This window comes from Mobula hypostoma, chromosome 8 (assembly GCF_963921235.1).
Source record: "Mobula hypostoma chromosome 8, sMobHyp1.1, whole genome shotgun sequence".
Lineage (NCBI taxonomy): Eukaryota > Metazoa > Chordata > Chondrichthyes > Myliobatiformes > Myliobatidae > Mobula > Mobula hypostoma.
This window is the reverse complement of record NC_086104.1, coordinates 125,510,517-125,535,012: the sequence shown is the minus strand read 5'-3', so window position 1 is coordinate 125,535,012 and position 24,496 is coordinate 125,510,517. Positions and strand designations below refer to the sequence as shown.

The following is a 24,496-nucleotide window of genomic DNA, read 5'->3' as shown; positions in this document are numbered from 1 at the left end:
CATAGATTCCTTGAGATTCAATAAAATTTGCTGCATGTTCCTCTTAATCCTGATGCATGAAGCACACGTCTATTTATCAGTCTAGAATTAATCATTACTTTAAACGTGAAAGAAAAGGAGGTGGGGTGGCGTTGCTGGTTAGAGAGGAGATTAACGCGATAGAAAGGAAGGACATAAGCCAGGAAGATGTGGAATCGATATGGATAGAGCTGCATAACATTAAGGGGTAGAAAACGCTGGTGGGAGTTGGCTACAGGCCACCTAACAGTAGTAGTGAGGTTGGGGATGGTATTAAACAGGAAATTAGAAATGTGTGCAATAAAGGAACAGCAGTTATAATGGGGGACTTCAATCTACATGTAGACTGGGTGAACCAAATTGGTAAAGGTGCTGAGGAAGAGGATTTCTTGGAATGTATGCGGGATGGCTTTTTCAACCAACATGTCGAGGAACCAACTAGAGAGCAGGCTACTCTAGACTGGGTATTGAGCAATGAGGAAGGGTTAATTAGCAATCTTGTCGTGAGAGGCCCCTTGGGTAAGAGTGACCATAATATGGTGGAATTCTTCATTAAGATGGAGAGTGTCATAGTTAATTCAGAAACAAAGGTTCTGAACTTAAAGAAGGGTAACTTTGAAGGTATGAGACGTGAATTAGCTAAGATAGACAGGCAAATGACACTTAAAGGGTTGACGGTGGATATGCAATGGCAAGCATTTAAAGAGCGCATGGATGAACTACAACAATTGTTCATCCCAGTTTGGCAAAAGAATGAATCGAGGAAGGTAGTGCACCCGTGGCTGACAAGGGAAATTAAGGATAGTATCAATTCCAAAGAAGAAGCATACAAATTAGCCAGAAAAAGTGGCTCACCTGAGGACTGGGAGAAATTCAGAGTTCAGCAGAGAAGGACAAAGGGCTTAATTAGGAAGGGGGAAAACGATTATGAGAGAAAACTAGCGGGGAACATAAAAACTGACTGTAAAAGCTTTTATAGATATGTGAAAAGAAAAAGATTGGTTAAGACAGGTCCCCTACAGAAAGAAACAGGTGAATTGATTATGGGGAGCAAGGACATGGCTGACCAATTGAATAATTACTTTGGTTCTGTCTTCACTGAGGAGGACATAAATAATCTTCTGGAAATAGTAGGGGACAGAGGGTCCAGTGAGATGGAGGAACTGAGGGAAATACATGTTAGTAGGGAAGTGGTGTTGGGTAAATTGAAGGGATTAAAGGCAGATAAATCCCCAGGGCCAGATGGTCTGCATCCCAGAGTGCTTAAAGAAGTAGCCTAAGAAATAGTGGATGCATTAGTGATAATTTTTCAAAACTCTTTAGATTCTCGACTAGTTCCTGAGGATTGGAGGGTGGCTAATGTAACCCCACTTTTTAAAAAAGGAGGGAGAGAGAACCCAGGGAATTATAGACCGGTTAGCCTGACATCGGTGGTGGGGAAAATGCTAGAGTCAGTTATCAAAGATGTGATAACTGCACATTTGGAAAGCAGTGAAATCATCGGACAAAGTCAGCATGGATTTGTGAAAGGAAAATCATGTCTGACGAATCTCATAGAATATTTTGAGGATGTAACTAGTAGAGTGGATAGGGGAGAACCAGTGGATGTGGTATATTTGGATTTTCAAAAGGCTTTTGACAAGTTCTCACACAGGAGATTAGTGTGCAAACTGAAAGCACACGGTATTAGGGGTAAGGTATTGATGTGGATAGAGAATTGGTTGGCAGACAGGAAGCAAAGAATGGGAGTAAACGGGACCTTTTCAGAATGGCAGGCAGTGACTAGTGGGGTACCGCAAGGCTCGGTGCTGGAACCCCAGTTGTTTACAATATATATTAATGACTTGGATGAGGGAATTAAATGCAGCATCTCCAAGTTTGCGGATGACACGAAGCTGGGCGGCAGTGTTAGCTGTGAGGAGGATGCTAAGAGGATGCAGGGTGACTTGGATAGGTTAGGTGAGTGGGCAAATTCATGGTAGATGAAATTTAATGTGGAGAAATGTGAAGTTATCCAGTTTGGTGGCAAAAATAGGAAAACAGATTATTATCTGAATGGTGGCCGATTAGGAAAAGGGGAGGTGCAACAAGACCTGGGTGTCATTATACACCAGTCATTGAAAGTGGGCATGCAGGTACAGCAGGCGGCGAAAAAGGCGAATGGTATGCTGGCATTTATAGCAAGAGGATTCGAGTACAGGAGCAGGGAGGTACTACTGCAGTTGTACAAGGCCTTGGTGAGACCACACCTGGAGTATTGTGTGCAGATTTGGTCCCCTAATCTGAGGAAAGACATCCTTGCCATAGAGGGAGTACAAAGAAGGTTCACCAGATTGATTCCTGGGATGGCAGGACTTTCATATGAAGAAAGACTGGATGAACTGGGCTTGTACTCGTTGGAATTTAGAAGATTGAGGGGGGATCTGATTAAAACGTATAAAATCCTAAAGGGATTGGACAGGCTAGATGCAGGAAGATTGTTCCCGATGTTGGGGAGGTCCAGAACGAGGGGTCACAGTTTGAGGATATAGGGGAAGCCTTTTAGGACCGAGATTAGGGAAAACTTCTTCACACAGAGAGTGGTGAATCTATGGAATTCTCTGCCACAGGAAACAATTGAGGCCAGTTCATTGGCTATATTTAAGAGGGAGTTAGATATGGCCCTTGTGGCTAAAGGGATCAGGGGGTATGGAGGGAGGGCTGATGCAGGGTTCTGAGTTGGATGATCAGCCATGATCATAGTGAATGGCGGTGCAGGCTCGAAGGGCCGAATGGCCTACTCCTGCACCTATTTTCTATGTTTCTATGTTTCTATGTAAACAGATAGCCGAAGTGTTTTGCGCCAATCTTTACAGAAGTAGTTTTGCCTTGAAAAAAACGATTACATTTATTTTTCTTCTGTTGGAGCAACTACTCCTCAAACTACTACATCTCTTTCGACAACAGGTAAATTGTTCATTTTGATACATTTTATGCTTCTTGTGTCTTATAAGTGAGTGCACCTGCATAGAGGAGGTTCTTGAGGCCATTAAGGAGGAGAAGGGAATTACTTCGCAACAGTGTTTCATTAAAAATGTATTTCTGCTGAGCAATGGCTTCTTCAAGTTTAATTATCAGGTAGAGTAGTAAAGACGGAACATGTAATGATGTTTGTTGATGTGTCTGGGCTTCTATACGATGATGTTCAGAAGTATTGGGGCTGCAGCCATAGATCACATTGAAACCTACCTGATACTTAAGGGGCGGGAAATGCAGAGAGTCTTTCCAGTCGTAGGGGAATCTTAAATCCCCAAGAAAAGCCTCAGAATGAAGAGATACATGTTTAGAAATGAAGTGAGGAAGATCATCTTCACCCAGGTGGTCGTGAATCTCTGAAGTTTGTTGCGACACAAATGCAATGCATTTTCTTTTGCTTGTAACTCGATTGTATTGTTCTCTTGCAATAAGTAGCATCCAGAGAGCTGAATGTATAGAGGCTGTTAGGGCGTAATTGGAGATATGGAATATAGCAAATTAATTACAGCAGCAACCAGTCTTCATATCTGAATTGAATTTAGATGTAGCTTCAGATGACCGGAGAAATGCAGATGTAGGGATGGGTTTAGATTTAAAATAAGTTGGAGAAGTCGACACTGTATTCATGTTGGAAGGTTGGTAATAATCCAGTTGAAATATGAATAAATGTTCCTCTAAAGAGAGTTTGCCCTCAATATGCCAGCACAAGGTCATGTAAAAATGGAAATAGGATGTTGAACTGAAATGGAGAGCCACCTGGTGATCCAGCATTTTGAGACAGACAGTGCGAAGGTACACGACAAAGCGGAGTCTCATTTTGCGTCAGCTCACTGATCTACTTGGTAGCACGCATCACCAGAGAGTGCCCCTGCATGTAGGAGGCCCAAACGATTCACCGCATGATCAATTGCCGGCATGTGAATCTGCCACATTGTCGCAATTGATCCAAATAATCCGAAGATCTGATACATTGTACAGTCAGTGCATGTTGACTAGGCAATGATGGCTAACAACAGAGAATATCCTTGGCGCATTGGCGGTCTTGTTGTCGAAATGTGGTGCTTGACCCTACGTCTTGTGACTGCAGTGGTGAACGATAATAATAATGAACAGTAGACGATCCTGCAGGCTGTCCGCACGGTGTCCACAGACCTCTGATGTCCTATTATGCTGGTACTGTCGAAGCTGCAGACAGTCAGCACCTCCAAGTTTGGTAAGCAGCCAGGCCGGGCGATGTCTGTTTCGCAGCTGTCCTTAATCTAGTGGCCTTACTGACCGGACCTATTCAGGCTGGGAAAGGTGGATGAATGATGTACAAATGACTGCTGAGAGTAAACCATCAGTCATTTTAACAAGATTGCTGCAATCCGTCACCGATATATTAGCGAGGGATGTGTGAACTTGATTAGACATTTCTTGTATGAAGACTTCTTTAAAAATAAAACAAGGATAGTGAATGCAAGCAGAGACAGCATATAGTCTAGTAGCTCCACTGGCTTAGGAACACCGCGGCTGGACAAGAGAATGACTGTCTGGCGCACTCAGACTCCAAGAGTCCAAGAACCTGCAAGAGGTGAGTATTCTGAAATCGGTATTTATCATGTGTAGTTGGGAGTTCTCGTTGACTCACCATTCTCACAAACATGCAGTTGCTTGGCGATACTTTCACCTACAAATATATAATGTTGTAGGCGGTGATTTATTGCAACCCGAATTTGACTTCGCCTTCTACAAGCCAAGCAACGCCATTTTGCTCCCAAATCTCCGGCAGTTTCAAAGCGACTACATTGGCCGACATGTCAATATCTCTGGAATCATCCCAGAGCATCGGGGTCTCCAATGTCGGTTTTCACAAATAAGTGCGCAACTCGCTAAACATGAAAAAAATAAGAGAGGCATCGTCCAGCTGCATGCTTCTCTTTCAGTTAATTTCATCTGTCAGCGTGTAATGACCTGGTTCATATTTCTTTAAACTGTTGAAGATCTGTATTTCATATTGTGCTGTTCTTTGTAAGCTGCTTGTTTGGGTTACTATTGAAGATAAGGGATAGGAGAATTGTGTGCTATCCAGTTAGGATGGCTGGACTAAGGGTTGGCTTCTCGGGACACTAAGGTGGGGCTGGGGCTATTTTTAAGGGGAAGAAGAGAGACGCTGCCAGAAAGAAGAGATCGTAGGATTCGACCTGGAGCGGTGCCTTGATTCAACAGAGCTCGGTGTGAGATCGAAGGAGGATTGACCAAGCAGAAATCGTGACTCCAACTTCTTCACATTTGACTGTTTCATTAACAAGGGCCCTTTCCTGTCTTTTTGCTGTTTCTTTACTGACATTTCAGTCAAATGAAGAATTAGAAAGCTGAATCTTTTAATGCTATGTTGTGTACTGACTGTTACTTATACCACCTATTTGTAGCAGGGTAATGAATCACTCGGCATCCGCAGGGGGTTTGGGGGGTGGGAGTGTGCTTGCGCGTTAATATCACACTTTTGGTGGGGCCAGAGATTGCCTTCCCCAGACTTACGCAGCCGACAGATTCAGAGTGTTTTAGGAGTGACAAACATAACTGATTTGTTCATAGATTCCTTGAGATTAAATAAAATTTGCTACATATTCCTCTTAATCCTGATGCATGAAGCACGCCTCTATTTATCGGTCTAGAATTATCATTACTTTGAACAGATAGGCGAAGTGTTTTGCGCCAATCTTTACAGAAGTCGTTTTGCCTTGAAAATAACAATTACTTTTGTTTTTCTTCTGTAGGAGCAACTACTTCTCAGACTAATACATCTCTTTCGACAACAGGTAAATTGTTCATTTTGATACATTTTATGCTTCATGTCTCTTATAAGTGATTGTGCCTGCACAGAGGAGACTGTTGGGGCCATTAAGGAGAAGAAAGGAACTGCTTCGCAACACTGTTTCATTAAAAATGTATTTCTGCTGAGAAATGGCTTCTTCAAGTTAAACTTTCAGGTCGAGTAGTAAAGACGGCACATGTAATGATGTTTGTTGATGTGTCTAGGCTTTTATACGATGCTGTTCAGAAGTATTGGGGCTGCAGGTATAGATCGCATTGAAACCCATCTGATACTTAAGTGGCAGGAAATGCGGAGAGTCTTACCAGTTGTAGGGGAATCTTAAATCCGCAAGAAAAGCCTCAGAATGAAGAGACGTATGTTTAGAAATGAAGTGAGGAAGATCATCTTCACCCAGGTGGTTGTGAATCTCTGAAGTTTGTTGCCACACAAATGCAATGTATTTCCTTTGCTTGTAACTCGATTGTATTGCTCTCTTGCAATAAATAGCATCGAGAGAGCTGAAGGTATAGAGGCTGTTAGGGCGTAATTTGGAGATATGGAATATAGCAAATTAATTACAGCAGCAACCAGTCTTCATATCTGAATTGAATTGTAGATTGAATTTTAGATGTAGCTTCAGGAAGACCAGAGAAATGCAGATGTGGAGATGGGGTTAGAGTTAAAATAAGTTGGAGAAGTCGACACTGTATTCATGTTGGAAGGTTGGTAATAATCCAGTCGAAATATGAATAAATGTTCCTCTAAAGACAGTTTGCCCTCAATATGCCAGCACAAAGTCATGTAAAAATGGAAATAGGACGTTGAACTGAAATGGAGAGCCACCTGGTAATCCAGCATTTTGAGACAGACAGTGCGAAGGTACACGACAAAGCGGAGTCTCATTTTGCGTCAGCTCACTGATCTACTTGGTAGCACGCATCACCAGAGAGTGCCCCTGCATGTAGGAGGCCCAAACGAATCACCGCATGATCAATTGCCGGCATGTGAATCTACCACATTGTCACAATTGATCCAAATAATCCGAAGATCTGATACATTGTACAGTCAGTGCATGTTGACTAGGCAATGATGGCTAACAACAGAGAATATCCTTGGCGCATTGGCGGTCTTGTTGTCGAAATGTGGTGCTTGACCCTACGTCTTGTGACTGCAGTGGTGAACGATAATAATAATGAACAGTAGACGATCCTGCAGGCTGTCCACACGGTGTCCACAGACCTCTGATGTCCTATTATGCTGGTACTGTCGAAGCTGCAGACGGTCAGCACCTCCAAGTTTGGTAAGCAGCCAGGCCGGGCGATGTCTGTTTCGCAGCTGTCCTTAATCTAGTGGCCTTACTGACCGGACCTATTCAGGCTGGGAAAGGTGGATGAATGATGTACAAATGACTGCTGAGAGTAAACCATCAGTCATTTTAACAAGATTGCTGCAATCCGTCACCGATATATTAGCGAGGGATGTGTGAACTTGATTAGACATTTCTTGTATGAAGAATTCTTTAAAAATAAAACAAGGATAGTGAATGCAAGCAGAGACAGCATATAGTCTAGTAGCTCCACTGGCTTAGGAACACCCCGGCTGGACAAGAGAATGACTGTCTGGCGCACTCAGACTCCAAGAGTCCAAGAACCTGCAAGAGGTGAGTATTCTGAAATCGGTATTTATCATGTGTAGGTGGGAGTTCTCGTTGACTCACCATTCTCACAAACATGCAGTTGCTTGGCGATACTTTCACCTACAAATATATAATGTTGTAGGCGGTGATTTATTGCAGCCCGAATTTGACTTCGCCTTCTACAAGCCAAGCAACGCCATTTTGCTCCCAAATCTCCGGCAGTTTCAAAGCGACTACATTGGCCGACATGTCAATATCTCTGGAATCATCCCAGAGCATCGGGGTCTCCAATGTTGGTTTTCACAAATAAGTGCGCAACTCGCTAAACATGAAAAAAATAAGAGAGGCATCGTCCAGCTGCATGTTTCTCTTTCAGTTAATTTCATCTGTCAGCGTGTAATGCCCTGGTTCATATTTCTTTAAACTGTTGAAGATCTGTATTTCATATTGTGCTGTTCTTTGTAAGCTGCTTGTTTGGGTTACTATTGAAGATAAGGGATAGGAGAATTGTGTGCTATCCAGTTAGGATGGCCGGACTAAGGGTTGGCTTCTCGGGACACTAAGGTGGGGCTGGGGCTATTTTTAAGGGGAAGAAGAGAGACGCTGCCAGAAAGAAGAGATCGTAGGATTCGACCTGGAGCGGTGCCTTGATTCAACAGAGCTCGGTGTGAGATCGAAGGAGGATTGACCAAGCAGAAACGGTGACTCCAACTTCTTCACATTTGACTGTTTCATTAACAAGGGCCCTTTCCTGTCTTTTTGCTGTTTCTTTACTGACATTTCAGTCAAATGAAGAATTAGAAAGCTGAATCTTTTAATGCTATGTTGTGTACTGACTGTTACTTATACCACCTATTTGTAGCAGGGTAATGAATCACTCGGCATCCGCAGGCGGTTTGCGGGGTGGGAGTGTGCTTGCGCGTTAGTATCACACTTTTGGTGGGGCCAGAGATTGCCTTCCCCAGACTTACGCAGCCGACAGATTCAGAGTGTTTTAGGAGTGACAAACATAACTGATTTGTTCATAGATTCCTTGAGATTAAATAAAATTTGCTACATGTTCCTCTTAATCCTGATGCATGAAGCACGCCTCTATTTATCGGTCTAGAATTATCATTACTTTGAACAGATAGGCGAAGTGTTTTGCGCCAATCTTTACAGAAGTCGTTTTGCCTTGAAAATAACAATTACTTTTGTTTTTCTTCTGTAGGAACAACTGCTTCTCAGACTAATACATCTCTTTCGACAACAGGTAAATTGTTCATTTTGATACATTTTATGCTTCATGTCTCTTATAAGTGATTGTGCCTGCATAGAGGAGACTGTTGGGGCCATTAAGGAGAGGAAAGGAACTGCTTCGCAACACTGTTTCATTAAAAATGTATTTCTGCTGAGAAATGGCTTCTTCAAGTTAAACTTTCAGGTCGAGTAGTAAAGACGGCACATGTAATGATGTTTGTTGATGTGTCTAGGCTTTTATACGATGCTGTTCAGAAGTATTGGGGCTGCAGGTATAGATCGCATTGAAACCCATCTGATACTTAAGTGGCAGGAAATGCGGAGAGTCTTACCAGTTGTAGGGGAATCTTAAATCCGCAAGAAAAGCCTCAGAATGAAGAGACGTATGTTTAGAAATGAAGTGAGGAAGATCATCTTCACCCAGGTGGTTGTGAATCTCTGAAGTTTGTTGCCACACAAATGCAATGTATTTCCTTTGCTTGTAACTCGATTGTATTGCTCTCTTGCAATAAATAGCATCGAGAGAGCTGAAGGTATAGAGGCTGTTAGGGCGTAATTTGGAGATATGGAATATAGCAAATTAATTACAGCAGCAACCAGTCTTCATATCTGAATTGAATTGTAGATTGAATTTTAGATGTAGCTTCAGGAAGACCAGAGAAATGCAGATGTGGAGATGGGGTTAGAGTTAAAATAAGTTGGAGAAGTCGACACTGTATTCATGTTGGAAGGTTGGTAATAATCCAGTCGAAATATGAATAAATGTTCCTCTAAAGACAGTTTGCCCTCAATATGCCAGCACAAAGTCATGTAAAAATGGAAATAGGACGTTGAACTGAAATGGAGAGCCACCTGGTAATCCAGCATTTTGAGACAGACAGTGCGAAGGTACACGGCAAAGCGGAGTCTCATTTTGCGTCAGCTCACTGATCTACTTGGTAGCACGCATCACCAGAGAGTGCCCCTGCATGTAGGAGGCCCAAACGATTCACCGCATGATCAATTGCCGGCATGTGAATCTACCACATTGTCACAATTGATCCAAATAATCCGAAGATCTGATACATTGTACAGTCAGTGCATGTTGACTAGGCAATGATGGCTAACAACAGAGAATATCCTTGGCGCATTGGCGGTCTTGTTGTCGAAATGTGGTGCTTGACCCTACGTCTTGTGACTGCAGTGGTGAACGATAATAATAATGAACAGTAGACGATCCTGCAGGCTGTCCACACGGTGTCCACAGACCTCTGATGTCCTATTATGCTGGTACTGTCGAAGCTGCAGACGGTCAGCACCTCCAAGTTTGGTAAGCAGCCAGGCCGGGCGATGTCTGTTTCGCAGCTGTCCTTAATCTAGTGGCCTTACTGACCGGACCTATTCAGGCTGGGAAAGGTGGATGAATGATGTACAAATGACTGCTGAGAGTAAACCATCAGTCATTTTAACAAGATTGCTGCAATCCGTCACCGATATATTAGCGAGGGATGTGTGAACTTGATTAGACATTTCTTGTATGAAGAATTCTTTAAAAATAAAACAAGGATAGTGAATGCAAGCAGAGACAGCATATAGTCTAGTAGCTCCACTGGCTTAGGAACACCCCGGCTGGACAAGAGAATGACTGTCTGGCGCACTCAGACTCCAAGAGTCCAAGAACCTGCAAGAGGTGAGTATTCTGAAATCGGTATTTATCATGTGTAGGTGGGAGTTCTCGTTGACTCACCATTCTCACAAACATGCAGTTGCTTGGCGATACTTTCACCTACAAATATATAATGTTGTAGGCGGTGATTTATTGCAGCCCGAATTTGACTTCGCCTTCTACAAGCCAAGCAATGCCATTTTGCTCCCAAATCTCCGGCAGTTTCAAAGCGACTACATTGGCCGACATGTCAATATCTCTGGAATCATCCCAGAGCATCGGGGTCTCCAATGTTGGTTTTCACAAATAAGTGCGCAACTCGCTAAACATGAAAAAAATAAGAGAGGCATCGTCCAGCTGCATGTTTCTCTTTCAGTTAATTTCATCTGTCAGCGTGTAATGCCCTGGTTCATATTTCTTTAAACTGTTGAAGATCTGTATTTCATATTGTGCTGTTCTTTGTAAGCTGCTTGTTTGGGTTACTATTGAAGATAAGGGATAGGAGAATTGTGTGCTATCCAGTTAGGATGGCCGGACTAAGGGTTGGCTTCTCGGGACACTAAGGTGGGGCTGGGGCTATTTTTAAGGGGAAGAAGAGAGACGCTGCCAGAAAGAAGAGATCGTAGGATTCGACCTGGAGCGGTGCCTTGATTCAACAGAGCTCGGTGTGAGATCGAAGGAGGATTGACCAAGCAGAAACGGTGACTCCAACTTCTTCACATTTGACTGTTTCATTAACAAGGGCCCTTTCCTGTCTTTTTGCTGTTTCTTTACTGACATTTCAGTCAAATGAAGAATTAGAAAGCTGAATCTTTTAATGCTATGTTGTGTACTGACTGTTACTTATACCACCTATTTGTAGCAGGGTAATGAATCACTCGGCATCCGCAGGCGGTTTGCGGGGTGGGAGTGTGCTTGCGCGTTAGTATCACACTTTTGGTGGGGCCAGAGATTGCCTTCCCCAGACTTACGCAGCCGACAGATTCAGAGTGTTTTAGGAGTGACAAACATAACTGATTTGTTCATAGATTCCTTGAGATTAAATAAAATTTGCTACATGTTCCTCTTAATCCTGATGCATGAAGCACGCCTCTATTTATCGGTCTAGAATTATCATTACTTTGAACAGATAGGCGAAGTGTTTTGCGCCAATCTTTACAGAAGTCGTTTTGCCTTGAAAATAACAATTACTTTTGTTTTTCTTCTGTAGGAACAACTGCTTCTCAGACTAATACATCTCTTTTGACAACAGGTAAATTGTTCATTTTGATACATTTTATGCTTCATGTCTCTTATAAGTGATTGTGCCTGCACAGAGGAGACTGTTGGGGCCATTAAGGAGAAGAAAGGAACTGCTTCGCAACACTGTTTCATTAAAAATGTATTTCTGCTGAGAAATGGCTTCTTCAAGTTAAACTTTCAGGTCGAGTAGTAAAGACGGCACATGTAATGATGTTTGTTGATGTGTCTAGGCTTTTATACGATGCTGTTCAGAAGTATTGGGGCTGCAGGTATAGATCGCATTGAAACCCATCTGATACTTAAGTGGCAGGAAATGCGGAGAGTCTTCCCAGTCGTAGGGGAATCTTAAATCCGCAAGAAAAGCCTCAGAATGAAGAGACGTATGTTTAGAAATGAAGTGAGGAAGATCATCTTCACCCAGGTGGTTGTGAATCTCTGAAGTTTGTTGCCACACAAACGCAATGTATTTCCTTTGCTTGTAACTCGATTGTATTGCTCTCTTGCAATAAATAGCATCTAGAGAGCTGAAGGTATAGAGGCTGTTAGGCCGTAATTTGGAGATATGGAATATAGCAAATTAATTACAGCAGCAACCAGTCTTCATATCTGAATTGAATTTCAGATGTAGCTTCAGATGACCGGAGAAATGCAGATGTAGGGATGGGTTTAGAGTTAAAATAAATTGGATAAGTCAATACTGTATTCATGTTAGAAGGTTGGTAATAATCCAGTCGAATAAATGTTCCTCTAAAGAGAGTTTGCCCTCAAAATGCCAGCACAAGGTCATGTCAAAGTGGAAATAGGAGGTTGAACTGAAATGGACAGGCACCTGCAAATCCAGCCTTTTGAAACAGACAGTGCGAAGGTACATAACAAAGCGGAGTCTCATTTTGCGTCAGCTCACTGATCTACTTGGTAGCACGCGCGAACGGAGAGTGATAGCGAACAGTAGACGACCCCGCAAGTTGTCCACACAGTATCCACAGACCTCTGATGCCCTATTATGCTGGTACTGTTGAAGCTGCAGACGGTCGGCACTTCCAATGTGGTAAACACCCAGGCCCGGCCATGACTGTTTCGCAGCTGTCCTTATGTTAGTGGCCTTACTGACCGGACCTGTTCAGGCAGGGAAAGGAGGATGAATGATGTACAAATGACTGCTGAGAGTAAACCATTAGTCATTTTAGCAGCTACCTGTAATCCTTTACAGGTACATTAGGGAGGGCTGTGTTAACTTGATTAGACATTCGCTGTGTGAAGTGTTCTTTAAAATATAACAAGGATAGTGATTCCCAGCAGAAATAGCATATAGTCCAATAGCTCCAATGGCATATATCACCGCGGCTGGACAAGAGAACGACTGTTTGGCGCACCCAGACTCCAATAGTCCAAGAGTCTGTAAATCGATATTTATCATGTTTGTGCGCAGATAAACAGCAGGCAATTCTTATCTTGACACAAAGTAGCGCCTGAAGATGCAAACAGCCGGCAATACTTAGCTGGGCACGAAACGACAAAACCAAACAACGGCAGACAATTCTCATCTTGATACGGAGTAGCACATGAAGCGGCAAACGGCAGGCAAAACTCACCTGGACACGAAACGACAAAACCAACAAAGACAGACAGTTCGTATCTTGTCTCGGAGTAGCGGCAAACGGCCGGCAATACTCAGCTGGACACGAGAACGACAAAACCAAACGACGACAGGCAATTCGTATCTTGAGTAGCACATGAAGAGACATGCAGCCAGCAATCACTTAACTGGACACGAAGAGACCGAATTCCCGAAGCAACCCCGGGCACCGAAGCAACTTAGAATCCACCATTCTCGGCGGCCCAGAACGTACATTGCCGCACTGGCTCAGGTGACGGTCCTGCCCTGAGTAAGCCGGAGTTTTTATGCTGTTGGTCCGGCCGTTTCAAGGTAATTGCGCTGGCTATCATGTTCAATAACTCTGGAATCATCCTATAGCACCGGAAACCTTCTCAAGTTTCAGCACATTCCTTCTGAGAGAAGGGGCCCACAACTACTCACAGTACTCTAAGTGAGGCCTCATCAGTGCTTTATACAGCCTCAACATTACATTATTGCTTTTATGTTCTAGTCCTCCCGAAATTAATGCAAACTTTACATTTGCTTTCCTCATTACCCACTCAACCTGAAAACTACCATTTAGGGAATCCTGCATGGGAATACCCAAGCCCCTTTGCACTTCAGATTTTTGAATTTTCTATCCATGCAGAAAATAGTCTAACCTTTTATTTCTTCTAACTTCCCTACATGATATTCCATCTGCCACTTTTTTCCCATTCTCCTAACTCGTCTAAGTCCTTCTGTGGCCTCTCTCCTTCCTCAAAATTACCTTCGTATTGCCCACAAACTTAGCTAAAAGCTATCACTTCTGTCATCCAAGTCATTGACATATAACGTATCAAGACCCAACACATGCCTATGTGGAACACAACTAGTCACTGGAAGCCAACCGGGAAAGGTTTCCATTATTATCACTATTTGCCTCCTGCTAATCAACCAATTCTTTATCCATGCTAGTATATTTCCTGTAATACCATAAACTCTTAACTTGGTAAGCAGCCTTTGTCAGGCAAGATATTCACTTAAGGAAACCATGCTGATTACGGTCCAAGTACCCCAAAACCACATCGTTAACAATTGACTTCAACATCTTTCCGATCCTCCGAATTCAGAGTAACTGGCCTATATCTTCCTTTTTTCTGCCTCTCTCCCTTCTTGAAGAGTAGTGACATTTACAATTTTCAATTCGTACAGAACTATGCCAGAATCAATTGATTCTTGAAAGATCCTTACTAATGCCTCCACAATCTCATCAGCCACCTCCTTCGGAACCCTGGGGTGTATACCATCTGGTCCAGGTGACGTATCTACTCTGAGACCTTTCAATTTCCCAAGAAACTTCTCATAATGGCAACTTCACACACTCTGCCCCCTGGCACTCTGGAACATCCTAGATACTGCTAGTGTCTTCCACAATGAGAACTGATGCAAAATACTCATTCACTTTGTCCACTATTTCCTTGTTCCCCCATTACTACCTCTCTGGCATCATTTTTCAGTGGTCTGATATCTACTCTCACCTCTTTTTTAACACTTCGTGTATCTGAAGAAACTTTTGGTATCCTCTTTAATTCCCTTACCTTAAGCTCTGCAAATAATTCCGGTTCATTACACAACATCCAATCAAAAACAGCTGATCCCTTAGTGTCCTCAACCATGAGCTTCCTAAAAAGTCATCTCATGGGCATTCTAGAAATTCTCCCTCTTGGGATCCAGCACCAACTTGATTTTCCTAATCTACCTGCACATGAAATCCTGCATGACCATGTAACGAAGCCCTTTTGGCATGCATTTCTATTTCGCATTGTAAGTTGTAGACCACATACTTATTGCTGTTTGGTAGTCTGCAGATACCTCCCATCAGGGCCCTTTTACCCTTGCAGTTTGTTTGGTCTATGAGCAAGGATTTAACACCTTCCAACCCTATGCCACCTCTTTTTAATGATCTGATTTCAACAGAATCTTTCCACGCCCTCTGCTTTCCTGCCTGTTCTTTCAATACAATATGTATCCTTGGACATTAAGGTCTCAGCTGTAATCTTCTTTCAGCCATGATTCAGTGTTGGCCACAATGTCATACATGCCAATCTGTAGCTGTGCTACATATTCATCTACCTTGTTCATATACGGAACACATTCAAATATAACACCTTCAGTCCTGTATTCACCCGTTTCAATTTTGTAGGTCTTTTGCATTGCTACTCATCCTGTTGACTGCAATTTTTCCCTATTATCAGCCTCTCCTTGCTAGCAGAGTAACTACACTCTGCTTTTGTAAACCAACTACCTCATCCTCAGCACTATCACTCCGGTTCCCATTCCATGCCAAATTGGTTTCAACCCTCATAAACAGATACAGCAAATTTGCCTGCAAGGATATTGGTCCCCCTTTGGTTGAGGAGTAATCCATCCTTTTATCTTTCCCAGAAGACATTGAATCATCCATCACTCTGAAGCCTTGCCCCTTGCACTAGCTCCTGGGCTATGTAGAAATGAAAGTTAGATTGTTTGTGGAGTAGGTTTACAACATCATGAGCTGAAATACATTACTGTGTTGCATTGTTCTTGGTTTGATGTTGTATGTAACTGAGGTTTTTTTTGCTGTCTTGTAATCAATTACATCTGGAGGGGCAAGGCTACATGCAGAAAATAATTCTACTTGGTCACAAATAAAAGTTGCTGGTGAACGCAGCAGGCCAGGCAGCATCTCTAGGAAGAGGTACAGTCGACGTTTCGGGCCGAGACCCTTCGTCAGGACTAACTGGAGGAATAGCTAGTAAGAGATTTGAAAGTGGGAGGGAGAGGGGGAGATCGGAAATGATAGGGGAAGACAGGAGGGGGAGGGATGGAACCAAGAACTGGACAGTTGATTGGCAAAAGGGATATGAGAGGATCATGGGACGGGAGGCCTAGGGAGAAAGAAAGCGGGAGGGGGGAAGCCCAGAGAATGGGCAAGGGGTATAGCGAGAGGGACAGAGGGAGAAAAAGGTGAGAGAGAAAAAGAATGTGTGTATATAAATAAATAAATAATGGGTAGGGTACGAGGGGGAGGTGGGGCATTAGCGGAAGTTTGAGAAGTCAATATTCATGCCATCAGGTTGGAGGCTACTCAGACGGAATATAAGGTGTTGTTCCTCCAACCTGAGTGTGGCTTCATCTTTACAGTAGAGGAGGCCGTGGATAGACATATCAGAATGGGAATGGGACGTGGAATTAAAATGTGTGGCCATTGGGAAATCCTGCTTTCTGACGAAGTCCTGATGAAGGGTCTTGGCCCGAAACATCGACTGTACCTCTTGCTAGAGATGCTGCCTGGCCTGTTGCGTTCACCAGCAACTTTTATGTGTGTTGCTTGAAATTCCAGCATCTGCAGATTTCCTTGTGTCTACTTGTTCACAGTAAGCTCAATGGAAGAGCAGAATAGAACCTGCAATCAGAGATGGAATATTCACTGAGCTCCAGTCCCATGAACAGGCACTGTTGCTACTTCAAGCTGTTGGAGGAGGAGGCAGTTTCCTGACCTTGGCCCTTGCTCCTTGAGTGCAAAGACAGCAATTGCCTGCAATTTTTTCTACTGATCCGTTCACTACTTGTTCTTTCAACCCAATTTTATGTGGCCATGCCATGCTATTCTGTTGGGCCTCAAGACCAAATTACCAAGAACATTACCTTGGGATACAGATGATTGTGTAACAGTCAGGAGAGGGAAGGGCAAAATCAGATACTGAAGAGCACCTCTGTGGCCGTCCCCCTTAACAATAAGTACTCCCGTTGACATAATGTTGGGGCGGGGGAGGAACAACCCACCTGGGGGAAGCAACAGTGGCTACGCCTCTGGCACAGAATCTGGTCCTGTGGCTCAGAAGGGTAGGGAAAGAAAAAGGATGGCAGCAGTGATAGGGGATTCTATAGTTATGGGGTCAGACAGGCGACTCTGTGGATGCAGGAAAGAAACACAGATGGTCATTTGCCTGCCAGGTGCCAGGGACTGGGGTGTTTCTGATCATGTCCACGATATCCTGAAGTGGGAAGGAGAACAGCCAGAGGTCGTGGTACATATTGGTACCAATGACATAGGTAAGAAAAGCGAAGAGGTCCTGAAAAAAGACTACAGGGGGGTTAGGAAGGAAGTTGAGATGCAGGACCTCAAAGGTAGTAATCTCGGGATTATTGCCTGTGCCACGTGACAGTGAGTATAGGAATAGAGTGAGGTGGAGGATAAATGCGTGGCTGAGGGATTGGAGCCGGGGAGGGATTCTGGAGCTTTGGGACCTCTTTTGGGGCAGGCGTGACCTGTACAAAAAGAACGAGCAGCACTTGAATCTGTTGGGGACTAATATCCTTGCAGGGAGGTTTGATAAGGCTATTGGGGAGAGTTTAAACTAGAATCACTGGGGGTGGGAACCGAACTGAAGAGATGGAGAAAGGGACAGTTGGGTCAGAAATCGAGAAGCTTGTAGACGGCGTGAGAGGGAGGAATGACAGGCGATAGAGAAGGGATACACTCAAACTGATGGTTTGAGATGTGTCTATTGTAATGCAAGGAGTATCATGAACAAAGCGGATGAGTTCAGAGAGTGGATCAATACTTGGAGCTATGATGTTGTGGTCATTACAGAAACTTGGATGGCTCAGGGGCAGGAATGGCTGCTTAGAGTGTCAGGTTTTAGATGTTTCTGAAAGGACAGGGAGGGAGGCAAAAGAGGTGGGGGTGTTGCACTGCTGATCAGAGATAGTGTCACGGCTGCAGAAAAGGAGGAAGTCATGGAGGGATTGTCTACTGAGTCTCTGTGGGTGGAAGTTAGGAAAAGAAACCCTACTGGGTGTTTTTTATAGACAACTCAATAGTAACAGAGACATCATGGAGCAGATAGGGAGACAGATTCTGGACAGATACAATAACAACAGGGTTGTCACGGTGGGCAATTTTAATTTCCCCAATACTGATTTGCATCTCCCTGGAGCAAGGGGTTTAGATGGGGTGGTGTTGGTTAGGTGTGTTCAGGACAGCTTTCTGACACAATATGTAGATAAGCCTATGTAACTCCGGCTTCGGCTGGCGGCTTAATATAGGGGATGATAGCAAGCCCCCCACCCCCGGCCTGACCAAACTTAAGAAATTTCGTTTGGGTGGATGCTGCACAATGTGTCCCCTGTTACAAATCAGTACCATGAAATAACAAAGAGTATACAATATGCAATTAAATGATTGAGCTTTATAATTCTTAATTTGACTATATGGTTAGTAAAGAAAACGAAAAAGGGCCCATTCTCATGAAACAGTCTAATGCGCAATGCTGGAGCTCACTGATAAAGCCGTTCATCTACCATCGACCTTCTCCGATCGTCACTGACCTTCAGACCCTCACTCCAAGTCCACTCTGTCCGGTGGTCTATCAACTCTCTCCATTCGCGTCTTCTCTCCTCATCTCTCTCCGGCAAAAGACTGCGAATTCCCAGCTCCCAGACACACAAGAAAGAACAGCATCCTGCTCATTGGCTAACATGCCCCATTATCTCTCGTCATAACCCAAACATTGCTGCTACAGAGAAACCATTAGCTCAACAGTGGAACATTACAGAGAAGTCATTAGATTAGCAGTGAAACCTTACAACGTGTTACATCTAAAAGAAGAGAAGCTGTCCTTGATCTGGTATTGGGAAATGAACCTGGTCAGGTGTCAGATCTCTCAGTGGGAGAGCATTTTGGAAACAGTGATCACAGTTCTATCTCCTTTACCATAGTATTGGAGAGGGATAGGAAGAGACAAGTTAGGAAAACGTTTAATTGGAGTAAGGGGAAATATGAAGCTATCAGGCAGGAACTTGAAAGCATAAATTTTGAACAGATGATCTCAGGGAAATGTATGGCAGAAATGTGGCAAATGTTCAGTGGATATTTGCGTGGTGTTCTGCATAGGTTTGTTCCAATGAGCCAGGGAAAGGATGGTAGGGTACAGGAAACATGGTGTACAAATGCTGTTGAAAATCTAGTCAAGGAGAAAAGAAAAGCTTACAAAAGGTTCAAAAAACTAGGTAATGATAGAGATCTAGAAAATTATAAGGCTAGCAGGAAGATCTTAAATATGAAATTAGGTGAGCCAGAAGGGGCCACAAGAAGGTACTGGCGAGCAGGATTTAGGAAAACCCCAAGGCATTCTACAAATATGTGAAGAGCAAGAGGATATGACGTGAGAGAATAGGACCAATCAAGTGTGACAGAAGAAAAGTGTGTATGGAACGGGAGGAGATAGCAGAGGTACTTAATGAATACTTTGCTTCAGTATTCACTATGGAAAAGGACGTTGGCGATTGTAGGGATGACTCACAGAGGACTGGAAAGCTTGATCAAGTAAATATTAAGAAAGAGGATGTGCTGGAACTTTTGGAAAGCATCGAGTTAGATAAGTCACCTGGACCAGACAAGATATACACCAGGCTACTGTAAGAGGTGAGGGAAGAGATTGCCGAGCTTCTGGCAACAATCTTTGCATCATCAATGTGGACAAGAGAGGTTCTGGAGGATTGGAGGGTTGCAGATGTTGTTCCATTATTCAAGAAAGGGAGTAGAGATAGCCCAGGAAATTATAGACCAGTGAACCTTACTTTAGTGGTTGTTAAGTTGATGGAGAAGTTCCTGAGAGGCGGGATTTGTGAACATTTGAAGAGGCATAATATGTTTAGGAATAGTAAGCATGACTTTGTCAAAGGCAAGTCGTGCTTTACAAACCTGATTGAATTTTTTGAGGATGTAAATAAACACATTGATGAAGGTAGAGTAGTAGATGTAGTGTTTATGGATTTTAGCAAGGCATTTGATAAGGTACCCCATGCAACACTTATTGAGAAAGTAAAGAGGCATTGGATCTAAATGGACCTTGCTTTGTGGATCCAGAATTGGCTTGGCCACAGAAGGCAAAAAGTGGTTGTAGACTGGTCATATTCTGCATGGAGATTGGTGACCAGTGGTGTGCCCCAGGGATCTGTTCTGAAACCCATTTTCTTTGTGATTTTTATAAATGACCTGGATGAGGAAGTGGAGGGATGGGTTAGTAAGATTGCTGATGACACAAAAGTTGAGGGTGTTCTGGATAGTGTGGAGGGCTCTTAGAGTTACATCAGGACATCAACAGGATGCAAAACTGGGCTGAAAAGTGAGAAATGGAGTTCAAACCAGATAAGTGTGAGGTGGCTCATTTTCGTAGGTCAAATCTGATGACAAAATATAGTATTAATGGTAAGACTTTTGGCAGTGTGGAGGATCAGAGGGATCTTGGTGTCTGTGTCCATAGGGCACTCAAAGCTGCTGCGCAGGTTGACTGTGTGGTTAAGAAGGCATACGGTACATTGGCCTTCATCAGCTGTGGGACTGAGTTCAAGAGCCGAGAGGTAATGTCACAGCTGTATGGAATCCTGGTCAGACCCTATCTGGAGTACTGTGCTCAGTTCTGGACACCTCACCACAGGAAGGATGTGGAAACTATAGAAAGGTTGCTGAGGAGATTTACAAGGATGTTGCCTGGATTGGGAGCACGCCTTATGAGAATAGGTTGAGTGAACTTGGCCTTTTTTTGCCTTGGAGTGACGGAGGATGAGAGGTGACCTGATAGAGGTGTATAAAAGATGAGAGGCATTGATTGTGTGGATCGTCAGAGGCTTTTTTCCAGGGCTGAACAGGCTCACATGAGAGGACATGGTTTCAAGGTGCTTGGAAGTAGCTACAGAGAGTATGTCAAGGGTAATTTCTTTTACACAGAGAGCGCTGAGTGCGTAGAATAGGCTGCCAGCAGTGGTGGTGAAGGCGGATACAATGGTGTCTTCTAAGAGTCTCCTGGATAAGTACATGGAGCTTTAAAAAATGGAGGGCTATGCATAACCCTAGGTAATTCTTAAAATAATACATGCTTGGCACAGCATTGTGGGCCAAAGGACCTGTACTTTGCTGTAGGTTTTCTATGTTTCTATATTAACATGGCACTGAATTATAAGCTTTTACTCAATGTACGAGACTACCTCATTTTATATTTTATTTTAGCCAATGAAAGCTCCTCTAAATGCAATCACTCACCACACGAAATACATGCATCTGTGCATCTTGTTCCAGCTTTGTGTCTGTTTTTGACTGGTGTTTCCAGATAGCATATGTCCAGTGTTGGAAAGGTATTGAATCTGAGTCTGTGCAAGCAGAAAAGTACATGAGGGGAGATATGCTAAAGTGCTTCTTTCTCTGATTATATTGTTACTCGATCAGATCTAGTTGCTTCAATTGCATCGGTTATGAGATGAAATTTAAAATCTGACTGCGGGTAGCCGTGAAGGAAACTGAGTTGAGTTAGGGGCTGTCATTTAAAATCATGGTGCCTGGAATTATCTTCTCTCAGAGGATAAAAAAATCTCTGTAATTCTCTACCTTTGAGGTTGGTGGAGGTCATCTTATTGATAATTTTGAAGTTGGTCATAGATAAGTGTTTGTGTTGGTCATAGATATGTCATAGACGAAGAATGTTTGAAGCCCGCATAGATCAGTCTTCTTCACATTGAGTAGCAAGGCAGAAGTGAGTACTTGGTCATCTGCTCTACCCTTACCACTCAGAGTCAGATGACGTGTACATCAAATTTAAGTCTATGTCTCCTGTTTCCTTCCCACTGAGGTGCAAAGAGACTTGGAGTCCCTAAAAGTTAACATACAGGTTGAGTAAGTGCTGAGGAAGGTAAATGTGATGTTTGCATTCATATCAAGAGGTCTAGAATTCAAATCCAAGGATGTAATGTGAAGCCTTATAAGGCACAATGAGGCCTTACTTTTTAGATTTATTTTTAGATTTTTAGATTATGAGGACACTCAGTCCTCGTTTATTGTCATTTAGAAATGCATGCATTAAAAATGATACAATGTTCCTCCAGAAAGATGTCACAGAAACACAGGACAAACCATGACTAAAACTGACAAAACCACATAATTATAACATATAGTTACAAAAGTGCAAAGCAATACCGTAATTTGATAAAGAGCAGACCATGGCACGGTAAAAAAAAGTCTCCAAGTCCCAATAGCCCCATCATCTCACGCAGATGGTAGAAGGGAGAAACTCTCCCTGCCATGAACTCCAAGCGTCGCAAACTTGCCGATACATTGGAAGCACCCAACCGCAGCCAACTCTGAGTCCGTCCGAAAACTTCGAGCCTCTGACCAGTCCTCCTTAGAGTATTGTGAGCAGTTTTGGGGCCCTTATTTAAAAAAAGGATGCTCTGATATTGGAGAAGGTACAAAGGAGGTTCACAAAGATGGTTCCAGGAATGAATGAAATTTCATATGAGGAGTGTTTGATGGCTTTGGGCCTATACTCACTGGAATTTAGAACAATAAATTCAATATGAGTGTGAATAAAGAGGAAGTGAGACCAACATAGAACAGCCTTCATCATATTGAATGACAGGGGGCTTCAGTGCAGGTAATACTATTACACCATAAGAAGCAAGGGGAGATATTAATGATTTCAATAGCTACTGGTGACAGTCCTGATGATTTTTGTGAAGTGCAGGTATGATAAATAATGAAATGAATTTAAGATTAATGCAGAGAAGTTACTGAAAATAACCCAATAAAGGAGATTACCCAATACTTGGACAGCTGGGCTTTGAATATAGATGGTCGTCTAGGTGGAGGAGGGGCTTGGTCTTGACTTGTTAATTTTATTGAGTCATTTGAAATAAAAATATTTATTAATTAGGCACTGTGTTCACTTTAGACTACCAGAGGATGGGGATTACAAATTAGAGTAGGAGATAGAAAAGGCGAGTTAAAAAGACAATGTCATGATAATCGTTGGGGATTTAAAATGAAACTGGATTGGGAAAAAACAGGTCAGTACTGAACCTCAAGAGAGAGAATTTCTAGAATGTCTAAGGGATGGCTTTTTAGAACAGCTTGTTGTTGAGCCAACTAGGGGACCAGCTGTGCTGGATTGGATATTGCGCAATAATCCGGAGGTGATAAGAGAGCTTAAGGTTAAGGAACCCTTAGGAAGCCATGATCACAATATGATAGAGTTCACTTTGAAATTTGAGAAGGAGAAACTAAATTCCAATGTGTTGGTATTTCAGTGGAATAAAATAAATTACAATGGTATGAGAGGGGAACTGGCCAAAGCTGACTGGAAAGGGACACTAGCAGAAAGGACAGCAGAGCAACAATGGCTGGAATTTCTGCAAAAAATGAGGGAAGTGCAAGACAAATATATTCCAAATAAGAAGAAATTTTTGAATGCAAGAAGGACAATAACATGGCTGACAAGTGAAGTCAGAGCCAAAGTACAAGCAAAAGAGAGGGCATACAAGGAAGCCAAAGCTAGTGGGAAGACAGAGGATTGGAAAGCTGTTAAAAACTTGCAGAAGGCAACTAAGAAGGTCATTAGGAAGGAAGAGAAGAATTGTGAAGGAAAGCTGGTGACTAATATCAAAGAAGATACTAAAAACTTTTTTATGTATATAAAGAACAAAAGAGAGTTGAGGGTAGATATAGGACCAATAGAAAATGACACTGGACATATTGTAATGAGAGGCGCAGAGATGGCAGAGGAACTAAATGCATATTTTTCATCAGTCTTCACAGTGGAAAACATCTGCAGTATACCAGACATTCAAGAGTGTCAAGGAAGTGAAGTATGTGCAGTGAAAATTACGACTGAGAAGGTGCTCAGGAAGCTTAATGGTCTGAGGGTGGATAAATCTCCTGGACCTAATGGAATGCACCCTTATGTTCTGAAAGAAGTAGCTGGAGAGATTGCGAAGGCGTTAACAATGATCTTTCAAATATCAATAGATTCTGGCATTGTAGTGGATGACTGGAAAATTGCAAATGTTACTCCGCTACTTAAGAAGGGTGGGAGGCAGCAGAAAGGGAACTATAGACCTGTTAGCCTGATGTCAGTGGTTGGGAAGTTGTTGGAATCAATTGTTAGGGATGAGATCACAAAAGTACCTGGAGGCACATGACAAGATAGGCGAAAGCCAGCATGGTTTCCTGAAAGTAAAATCTTGCCTGACTAAACTACTGCAAATTTTTGAGGAAATTACAAGCAGGGTAGACAAAGGAGATGCAGTGGATGTGGTGTACTTGGATTTTCAGAAGGCCTTTGACAAGGTGCCAAACATGAGGCTGCTTAGCAAGAAGAGTTCATGGAATTACGGGGAAGTTACGAGCATGGGTGGAGCATTGGTTGATCGGCAGAAAACAGAATGGGAATAAAGGGATCCTATTCTGGCTGGCTACCAGTTACCAGTGGAGTTCCACAGGGGTCGGTGTTG

General features: G+C 43.0%; 1 protein-coding gene across 4 annotated transcripts in view; it reads left to right on the top strand.

The window, feature by feature from the left end:
- LOC134350250 (uncharacterized) overlaps positions 1 to 24,496 on the top strand; it is a 114,755-nt gene that overhangs the window by 46,481 nt on the left and 43,778 nt on the right. For 3 of the 4 annotated variants that reach the window (XR_010018856.1, XM_063055265.1, XM_063055266.1), the window contains exons 4-6: positions 5,793 to 5,834; positions 8,677 to 8,718; positions 11,561 to 11,602. Coding sequence is in view for 3 of the 4 variants with exons in the window: in XM_063055265.1 (XP_062911335.1) it covers positions 5,793 to 5,834; positions 8,677 to 8,718; positions 11,561 to 11,602 (126 nt within the window). In the remaining variant the exon portion in view is untranslated. The remainder of the gene's footprint in view (positions 1 to 5,792; positions 5,835 to 8,676; positions 8,719 to 11,560; positions 11,603 to 24,496) is intronic. The other variant, XM_063055264.1, reaches the window with a different exon arrangement.